The following is a 9,398-nucleotide window of genomic DNA, read 5'->3' as shown; positions in this document are numbered from 1 at the left end:
AGTATATTCATTAATTATTTTTTATTTTTATGAAATTTTCCCCTTTATTTGGCAATTGGTTTTGTTGGTGGGATGTCGTTTTCTGCCGGCCATATTGACTCATGACTATAATGCGAGTTCCGATTTGGCCTTCACACTTCAAATCAAATTCGAGTTGGTCAAAATTCAAAAAACGCATCACGCAAGGGAACTTCAATTTAAAAAAGCATGAACCAATCGTAACGGTTAAATTCTCATGATTAACGATCAAGATTCACCCACCTCACCTAAAGAACATTCTAGAACCATAAAAAACATCGAAAAAAACCTATATATTCCCCTCTCTGCAACCCAAAGCCACACGCTTAAGAAGCATAGCCCAACAAGAAAACCCTACATCGTTTGTTTTTCTACTTCTCTTTTCCTCTCTCTGCCGCTCGTTAGCTGTTGTAGACCTACGTTGTTTTTGTGATCTGACATAATGGCCGGCAAAGGTGAAGGACCGGCTATCGGAATCGATTTGGGTACTACCTATTCCTGTGTTGGTGTTTGGCAACATGATCGAGTTGAGATCATTGCCAATGATCAAGGAAACAGGACGACGCCGTCTTACGTTGCATTTACAGATACAGAGCGTTTAATTGGTGATGCTGCTAAGAACCAGGTCGCCATGAACCCTATCAACACCGTCTTTGGTTAGTATTTCTTTTGACTTTTAAAAAGAGGTCCAGATCTGATGTTGCTTTTGATTTTTGATTTTGATCTGTTAGTTCTGGTTAAATATTAGGGTTTGAATGCCAATGGATAGATATGGCATCTTGTAGATGATGTATTGTTTTCATATTTGTAGTAAATTGGTCTTTTATTAGAAGAATGGATTTTATTTTAGTGGGTTTTGCTTTATCTCAAGTCATTTGGGCATTATTGTTTGGAATGATTTTTGTGTTATTTATTAGTGGGCCATTTTTATATTGTTTCTTAATGACGATTTAATTGTGAGTCCTGTTGAAAAGAATTCTTGTAGTAAATAAGGCTTTTTTTCACTCTAATATGCGTTAAACTGCTTCTCTTTATCTAGGTTTAGGTTTCATCAAACAGGTTACAAGTTGCTTTAGTTTGTTTAGCACTTACATGGTCAAATTTGTTTTTTTAATTAAAATGCCATAATAGTTCATTGATAATGCTAGTATCACTGACGTTTGATCTTCTGCTTTATGAATGTTCTCTGTTAGGCTTAAATATGTGTTATTGTTCATTTACATTCATTGTTTAGTCTTTTTGTTGTGCTGCATTTACTAACTAGTATTCTCATTTCACAGATGCAAAGCGGTTGATTGGTAGGAGATTCTCCGATGCTTCAGTCCAGAGTGACATCAAGCTCTGGCCATTCAAGGTTATTCCAGGACCTGGTGATAAGCCCATGATTGTTGTCAGCTATAAGGGTGAGGACAAGCAGTTTGCTGCTGAGGAAATCTCTTCCATGGTTCTCATTAAAATGCGTGAGATTGCTGAGGCATACCTTGGAACTACAGTGAAGAATGCAGTGGTCACTGTCCCTGCCTATTTCAATGACTCTCAGAGGCAGGCTACGAAGGATGCTGGTGTAATTGCTGGTCTCAATGTCATGCGTATCATCAATGAGCCAACAGCTGCTGCCATTGCTTATGGTCTTGATAAGAAGGCGACCAGTGTTGGTGAGAAGAATGTGTTGATTTTTGACTTGGGTGGTGGTACGTTCGACGTCTCATTGCTCACAATTGAAGAGGGTATCTTTGAGGTCAAGGCCACCGCTGGAGACACCCACCTTGGAGGTGAGGACTTCGACAACAGAATGGTGAACCACTTCGTTCAAGAATTTAAGAGGAAGAATAAGAAAGACATTAGTGGAAACCCAAGAGCTCTTAGGAGGTTGAGGACTGCTTGTGAAAGGGCAAAGAGAACTCTTTCATCTACTGCTCAAACAACTATTGAGATTGATTCTTTGTATGAGGGTATTGATTTTTACACGACCATCACCCGTGCCAGATTTGAGGAGCTTAACATGGATCTTTTCAGGAAGTGTATGGAGCCTGTAGAGAAGTGTTTGAGGGATGCTAAGATGGACAAGAGCACTGTACATGATGTTGTTCTTGTTGGTGGTTCTACAAGAATTCCTAAGGTGCAACAGTTGTTGCAGGACTTCTTCAATGGAAAAGAGCTTTGCAAGAGCATTAACCCTGATGAGGCTGTTGCCTATGGTGCTGCAGTTCAGGCCGCCATCTTGAGCGGTGAAGGCAATGAGAAGGTGCAGGATCTGTTGCTCTTGGATGTTACCCCTCTGTCCCTTGGTTTGGAAACTGCTGGTGGTGTCATGACAGTTTTGATCCCAAGAAACACAACAATCCCAACAAAGAAAGAGCAAGTTTTCTCCACCTACTCCGACAATCAACCTGGTGTTTTGATCCAGGTTTATGAGGGTGAGAGAACCAGAACAAGAGATAACAATTTGCTTGGCAAATTCGAGCTCTCTGGCATTCCACCAGCACCAAGAGGTGTTCCTCAGATTACTGTTTGCTTTGATATTGATGCCAATGGTATCCTGAATGTGTCGGCTGAGGATAAGACCACTGGACAAAAGAACAAGATTACAATTACTAATGATAAGGGTAGGTTGTCCAAGGAAGAAATTGAGAAGATGGTCCAGGAGGCTGAGAAGTACAAGTCAGAAGATGAGGAACACAAGAAGAAGGTTGAGGCAAAGAACGCCTTGGAGAACTATGCCTACAATATGAGGAACACTATCAAGGATGAGAAGATCAGTTCCAAGTTGGCCACAGATGACAAGAAGAAGATTGAGGATGCTATTGATCAGGCCATTCAATGGCTAGATGGTAACCAGCTTGCAGAGGCTGATGAGTTTGAGGACAAGATGAAGGAACTTGAGAGCATCTGCAATCCCATCATCGCCAAGATGTACCAAGGTGCTGGTGCCGACGTGGGTGGCAGCATGGATGATGATGTTCCTCCAGCAGGTGGCAGCGGTGCTGGTCCTAAGATTGAGGAAGTCGACTAAGCTGGCTGCATGATGTTTAATGCTGAAATTTTATTGTAGCTCATCTGTGTATGAGTTTGTTGTTTTAGAGCGATAAGTTAGCTAGTAGATTAGTGAACTATCTGATCAGTTTATCTTGCTTTCCAAATTTTTGTTCTGCCATTAGTGCAACAAATTTTTCTGATGCTACATTAGTGGCATCTTAGTAATACATTTGCGATCAGAAAGGTTAATATATTCTAAAGATTCTGTTGACAGACATATTTGTTGAATCTCTGATAACTGAGAATTGGATCTTAAAATAGAGTTTTACTTCATATTTTAAAGTTAATGGTTTTACCACTTTACTGGTGCACTTGGCCACATGCATAAACACAAATGTTACAGGGTTTTCCAATATGATAGGTTTTGTAACCTGCTGAAGCAATGATAAGCAGCAAGCGCAGCTTTTGATTTCGTGGCTTCTGGCATCTGGCCCTATCTATCTAGCTATAGTTGTGTTTTATTTTAATTCTTAATAAGGTAAAACTAATTGTTGTTTAACTGTTTGTAAAAACATGTTTAAATTTGGTTTCTTTCCAATTCAATTTTCTATATACCAATCTTTAAATTTTCCTTTTTTCAGAGATGAGTATTCACTCCCATTTCTATTTTCTTTTCAATTTTTTTCATAAAAAAATTGCATTTTTTAAGAGGAGTTTTTTCCTTTTTTTTTCTATGAAAAAAGTGGTGATTTTATAGAATAGAATAGAATATAATTTATTTCTCATCATAAAAATGAAAAATTGAAAACAATAAAGACAGAAAAGACTAGAGAGTTTTTCCACAGTGAACACCATCGCATAAAACGTTTGAACCAAACGCTCCAACGAAGTTGAGAATCAGAAGCACCTAACCCACTCTCGCATTCAAAACGTCTCACTCTCTCTTACTCTAAATTATAGTGTTTGGCCATGGAAGCACCATTACCATCGCTACAGTGGGATCAATCATCCTCAGACGGAGAAGAACCATCACCATCGCCACCACTGTCATTATCGTTCGAGAGGGATCGCCACGTGGCGTATTTAGAGATGATGTATCAGATGATACCATACTACTATCAATCCCAGGAGATCAACCGCCTCACTCTCGCCTACTTCGCCATTTCCGGCCTCGACATCCTCGGTGCTCTGGATCGAGTAAAACTTTAATTTTTGCTCTTTTCTTGAGATTCAGTTTGCTTCCTGAGAAATAGGATAGGAGAAGAAAATTTGGATATGTTGATTTCATGGGAATTGGGATTTTATATTGTTAACAGCACAAGTTGATATGGAAATTCTTTTTTTCTTTTTGGATTTGTATTTGAAATATCTCGCAAGTATACGTTATGGGCATTAGATGTTAGTTACCTTAGAAAATTAATTTAGTTGCGATGTAAAAGGATTTAGTTTTTCTTGGACTTACGAGTAAACATGGAATAAGGGTTGGAAAGTTTGATACCTTCGTCCTGATCCAGTATCACTCAAGTCTACGGTCTACCTAAAGTTTGAAACTTCCATTTAAATTTTAACATTTTGGACAACAAATGGTTTAATATTTTTGTACTTTAGGTAGACAAAGATGCAGTTGCTAGTTGGGTTTTGTCTTTTCAAGCTCACCCTGGAGATGCAAATGATCTGAACAATGGTATGGATTTGATTACTGAGAATTTATATGATTTTGTAAGATTTAGTTATTATATCGGGTTATCTGACCTGTAGTAGATCTGCCTCTACCAGTATAAACTATCTTTGCTATTGAAAGAAAAAATATAATCGGTGAGCTATTTGTTCGTTGCAGGACAATTCTATGGGTTCCAAGGTTCTAGATCCTCTCAATTTCCTTTAAGCTCTGATGGGGTATTATAGAGTTGTGCTATTCCATAATTTTTTGCTTTGTTATTGGCAGCTTGTATTGAGAAGTTCATATCAACTTTGCAATAAAGCCACTGTTGCGTGCCTATTTACTATTTCCACTGGACATAACCTTTATCTTTTTCCATTGATTTACCTGTAGGTTCTGATTAACAATCTTAGTCATTTGGCAAGCTCTTATTGTGCCTTAGCTATACTAAAGATTGTTGGTTATGAGTTGTCAAATGTTGACTCCAAATCAATATTGACGTCAATGAGAAACCTGCAGCAACCAGATGGCAGGTATGCTTTATGGATCTTGTTCTTGGATCCCAATTCTTTCTTAATAGCTTACCTTTTAATACTTTCAATATTACAACATCCATACTGGAATAGAAATTACACGCTGCCAAGAATTTGCTTAACTTTTCAATTTAGCTCATACTACCCATTAGACCTTTCTTAGCTTTATTTATTGCCAATAAACGCCCCATCCTCCCAGTAAGCCTGGCAACTGGTCTTGTTTGGGTCGGAACTGACCCAGGAGTTCCTCCCAACCCAATGCTTCAGATTAACTGGCAGTTCTGGCCAGTTCGAGTAAAAAAGAAAACGGCTTAAACTGTTCACCTAACCGGACTTTGACGGAACTGCAATGGAACCAGCAGACCCAAAATTGGCCTAGATCCAAGGCAGGGATAGAGTTGTTATCTAGCATGAAAGTACATTATTGTCTTAACGTTTTATTCTATTTCATTTGTTTTCAGTTTTCTTCCTATCCATATTGGGGCAGAGACAGATCTTAGATTCATATATTGTGCTGGTAAGAATAGGAAATGTTGTGCATGTTGATGAAGCTATTTGAAATGATATAGCATCCACATGGCTATTTGATGTTTCAGTGGCCATCTGTTCTATGTTGGAAGATTGGAGTGGCATGGACAAGGAGAAAGCCAAGGACTACATCTTAAAATGCCAAGTATGTTTTTTTATTTTTTCCATCTTCTCTTTAGCCTCCAGAGTAATATATTTGAAATTTAATGCTTGATTCTTATGATAGATTGCCTTCTTTCTTTCTTTCTTTCTTTCTTTCTTTCTTCGCTCTTTACCTGAGCATATCGCATATTTACTTATATTACGAGTGACACTGTCTTTCAGTCATATGATGGCGGCTTTGGGATGGTGCCTGGTTCAGAATCTCATGGTGAGTCATAAAAAGATTCCTTCTCTATAATTTGGGCATCAAGGGGGGTCATAATTGGAAATTTCCAACTTTTTTGAAAACTGGTAGATTGAGGAAATTTTCACATGAAACTTGGTCTGAAGTGACATTTCCTTCCTTCCTCTTTGCCTTCTGCCTTTAATCATTCTTCTAATATCTAATTACTAATTGCTGCTATACCCAGTTCTATTTCAGCAGTCATCTTTTTTTTTTTTCTTTTTATTGTTAGCATGTCTTATGTATGATTGGTGAAAAGTTCATACAAACCGATTTCGTTTTTTACATTTCATAATTTTATGATTTTGATGCTTCCAATTTTATTTACCAACAATATTCATCTTAGCGGACAGGTGGTGGAACTTACTGTGCAGTTGCCGCACTTCAATTAATGGGTTTTATTGAGGATGATCTTCTGTCTAAAAGTGGAGCAGCTTCCATCATAGACATTCCACTATTGTTGGAATGGTGCTTGAAGGTTTATTTTCTTCATCTGGTTTCTGAAATAATTTATAAGAAAAATTCCAAAGTTGCAGATTTTATAACAATGGACAGACATGAAGGTCATTAAGAGCTAACTGCCAAATGACAAAATGTTTGTGAAATCCTATGTCCATTATTTTATTGTCTTTCAAGGTTTTCAATATATCCATCTCATAATTTTTCTTTTTATTCTCTGTGCTTCAGAGGCAAGCAGCTGATGGTGGATTTCAAGGTAGATCAAACAAGCCTAGTGACACATGTTATGCGTTTTGGTAGGTGCACCACCTGAGAAATGTCACACAATAAGTTGCATCTTTTTTCCTATGCCTTCATGAAGACAATACACGTGCAGGGTTGGAGCAGTTTTGAGGATTTTAGGAGGCTACGAGTTCATTGATGGGAAAGCATTACGTGGATTTTTGTTAACTTGTCAGTCCAAGGTGTGTCTATTCCTTTGCAAATTTCAACACATGCATGTTGAGATATGAGTTGATTTCAAGTTATCTGCATAACTCATTTTTTCCTTAAACATATTCACAAGAATGAGTCTTTATGGATGCTTTGGAAGTTTGGAACTCCACTAGACAGCTCCATTCTTGACAGCAAGATGATGACGATAACCCTTCAGAAAAGGACATGGGTTTGACTAAAAGAATAAGGACATGCCTAACCAAGCAGATTATGCAAATTTTTATTATACATTTTGCAAGAACTTGACAACCATATAGATAGTATCCAACTCTGTTTGTACTTACTTGGAATTCTTTGTTCATGCTTGAAGAAATTATCTGGACCAGCCCTGGCCTTTACCTCTGCCAAACTTAATAAGTTGTTCTTGAAATACTTGTGCCGGCAAATTTAAGCTTCCCGAAAGTCCGTCAGGTTGCATCTTTTTCTACCAATGACAATATTTCTCTATAGTTGAGAAATGTCTTTCTTGGGTCCTTACTCGCTTATGGAGCCATTAGTCATGCATTCTTTACAAATTTACTTGCTTCTTTATCTCAATCCAGTGGGGCCTATCATAGCGAGGGGTTTTAGGGGGTCAGAAATTTGAGGTTCTTGGCATAGGCTTGTAAGGGAGATTGAAAACAGAAGGTATTTAATGTAGATGGTTCCAAAAATTGGGTTAAAGTGGTTCATATGGCTAGGAAGACATTGAGAAAGTTGTCTAGTTTATATGATCAGAAGCCATCTAAGAAGCCTTCACTTTTGGAGATGCTTGCTTAAGTCTTTCACCAAACTTATATACTACATTTAATCGGGTTCATATGGACAATGAACAAGACAGATCTGTTATAGGGAATTGTGATACTCAATTACATAACTGACCATCTAAAATTGGATGAAATTTAAGAAAAATAGGTCATTACGGTAACAGTTTATGGCCAAGATACATAGAGCACATAAAATTGTATTTTCTTGATATGGTTCTTCAATATCTGCATTCATGCTTAGCATACTGTCTGATTGAACATTTAGTATCATGCTTTAATTGAATCAAGAATTTTTTGAATCTTAGTAAAGAAACAAGGACCATCAACCTTGTTTATAATTTCATAGATTTAGGCTGCATGAAGTGTAGTTTATATTCCTCATTGGTGCAGCTGGAGTCCAAACCCTTATCCTAGTTCGTCTTGGAGAGACGGGGCTTTTTGCAATTCTTGGTTTAGTAGTTGGAATCTTCATAAATAATTTGATAAATTTAGCAGGATTATTTGAGAATCTTATATTTTGGTCAAACTATTTAGCAAATTTCTATTTTTGTTTCTCTATATAGGATTGTAGCTTCTATACACAAATTCACTTTTTAGTTGAAGTAAAGTATTTGAGATATAAGAAACTGCACTCCCCTTCTATAGTTTTGTTTTACCGGCCTTTTTCCCTTGTCATTATAACTATGTTTATAAATTGCGAATAGAAATTCGTTTAGATGTTCTCAAATAAGTATAGTGAATATAAACCATAGTTAGTGGATTGACAATCCACTGAAGTAAATTAATTATTTATTTCCATTAGGAGGTCTTAAGTTCAAACGCAACCAATAGTGTTTAAGCTAGAGCTAGCCCTTACTCGTATGATATTTTGATCGACAAAGCTGTTGAAAGCTTTCCACCATTGATTGACAGTTCTATAATGGAACTTATTTTCATTCAAAACACCAACTAGATATCATATGACCTTTACTAAAAGTTCAGAGTGTAAAGTAACAGAATGAATTCTAACAAACAGCTAGTAGAAAACAGAATCAGACAGTGCTGTATGCTATCGAAACTACTGTCACTCTCATAAGTAAATGTATGATATATGAATGGTTATACTGTTTTTGTTTTCCTTCAATTTTTTTTCCCTTTTCGGCTAATAATATGACTGCTGAATTCTTAACTGCGTGCATTTATTGCTATTTCACCAGTACGGTGGTTTCAGTAAATTCCCAGGTGAGCTGCCAGATATATACCATTCCTTCTATGGATGCACAGCATTCAGTCTTTTGGAAGAACCTGGCCTTAACTCACTCTCAGTTGAATTGGGAATAACAGATGTTGCTGCCTTCGGAATCTGACTTGATTTTATTCTCTTCTTACCGTGGCTTTGTAATTCTATCTAATTCATTTTTTTCCGACTTAACCGAAATATCATACCTGGCAATACTTCTTGTTTACATGAGGAATAGTTCTTCTTGATCTCATTTATCTAAGAAATGTAAAATTTTTAGCACTGGCTGTACATTGCCAGTGATGTACATCTATGTAACAATATGTTGTTTAGATTTCACATTATCTCATGTTAATAAGAAAATTCAGAAAATTCTAAA

At 37.1% G+C, this 9,398-nt stretch overlaps 2 protein-coding genes across 3 annotated transcripts; both read left to right on the top strand.

The window, feature by feature from the left end:
• Window positions 1-329: 329 nt before the first annotated feature.
• LOC105647790 (heat shock cognate 70 kDa protein 2) lies at window positions 330-3,271 on the top strand. Its single transcript, XM_012234021.4, has 2 exons — window positions 330-674; window positions 1,299-3,271. The coding sequence occupies exons 1-2, from the start codon at window positions 461-463 to the stop codon at window positions 3,029-3,031; spliced, it is 1,947 nt and encodes a 648-aa protein (XP_012089411.2). The 5' UTR covers window positions 330-460; the 3' UTR covers window positions 3,032-3,271.
• Window positions 3,272-3,794: 523 nt separating this feature from the next.
• Window positions 3,795-9,398, top strand: PGGT-I (Prenyltransferase family protein). Of its 2 annotated transcripts, XM_012234031.4 has the most exons (11): window positions 3,802-4,191; window positions 4,603-4,678; window positions 4,832-4,890; window positions 5,048-5,187; window positions 5,649-5,704; window positions 5,784-5,860; window positions 6,040-6,085; window positions 6,454-6,578; window positions 6,788-6,855; window positions 6,936-7,023; window positions 8,997-9,398. In XM_012234031.4, the coding sequence occupies exons 1-11, from the start codon at window positions 3,964-3,966 to the stop codon at window positions 9,144-9,146; spliced, it is 1,113 nt and encodes a 370-aa protein (XP_012089421.1). In that variant the 5' UTR covers window positions 3,802-3,963; the 3' UTR covers window positions 9,147-9,398. The 2 variants fall into 2 exon arrangements, 1 of the variants encoding a protein (XP_012089421.1); XR_005178374.2 differs by lacking the exon at window positions 8,997-9,398 and having other exon boundaries at window positions 3,795-4,191; window positions 6,454-6,695; window positions 6,936-7,008.

The sequence above is a fragment of the Jatropha curcas genome, chromosome 6, assembly GCF_041381405.1.
Source record: "Jatropha curcas cultivar XTBG-Jc1 chromosome 6, XTBG_Jcur_1.0, whole genome shotgun sequence".
Lineage (NCBI taxonomy): Eukaryota > Viridiplantae > Streptophyta > Magnoliopsida > Malpighiales > Euphorbiaceae > Jatropha > Jatropha curcas.
Note: the sequence above shows the minus strand (reverse complement) of the source record. Positions and strands in the feature narration are given on the sequence as shown.

Excerpts from the sequence above, each read along its gene's own strand:
- PGGT-I (XM_012234031.4), top strand. The coding sequence starts at position 3,964 with ATGGAAGCACCATTACCATCGCTACAGTGGGATCAATCATCCTCAGAC. Across the intron at positions 5,188-5,648 it reads CTGCAGCAACCAGATGGCAG|TTTTCTTCCTATCCATATTG; the intron begins GTATGCTTTATG and ends ATTTGTTTTCAG. Across the intron at positions 6,579-6,787 it reads TGTTGGAATGGTGCTTGAAG|AGGCAAGCAGCTGATGGTGG; the intron begins GTTTATTTTCTT and ends TCTGTGCTTCAG.
- LOC105647790 (XM_012234021.4), top strand. The coding sequence starts at position 461 with ATGGCCGGCAAAGGTGAAGGACCGGCTATCGGAATCGATTTGGGTACT. Across the intron at positions 675-1,298 it reads CCCTATCAACACCGTCTTTG|ATGCAAAGCGGTTGATTGGT; the intron begins GTTAGTATTTCT and ends CTCATTTCACAG.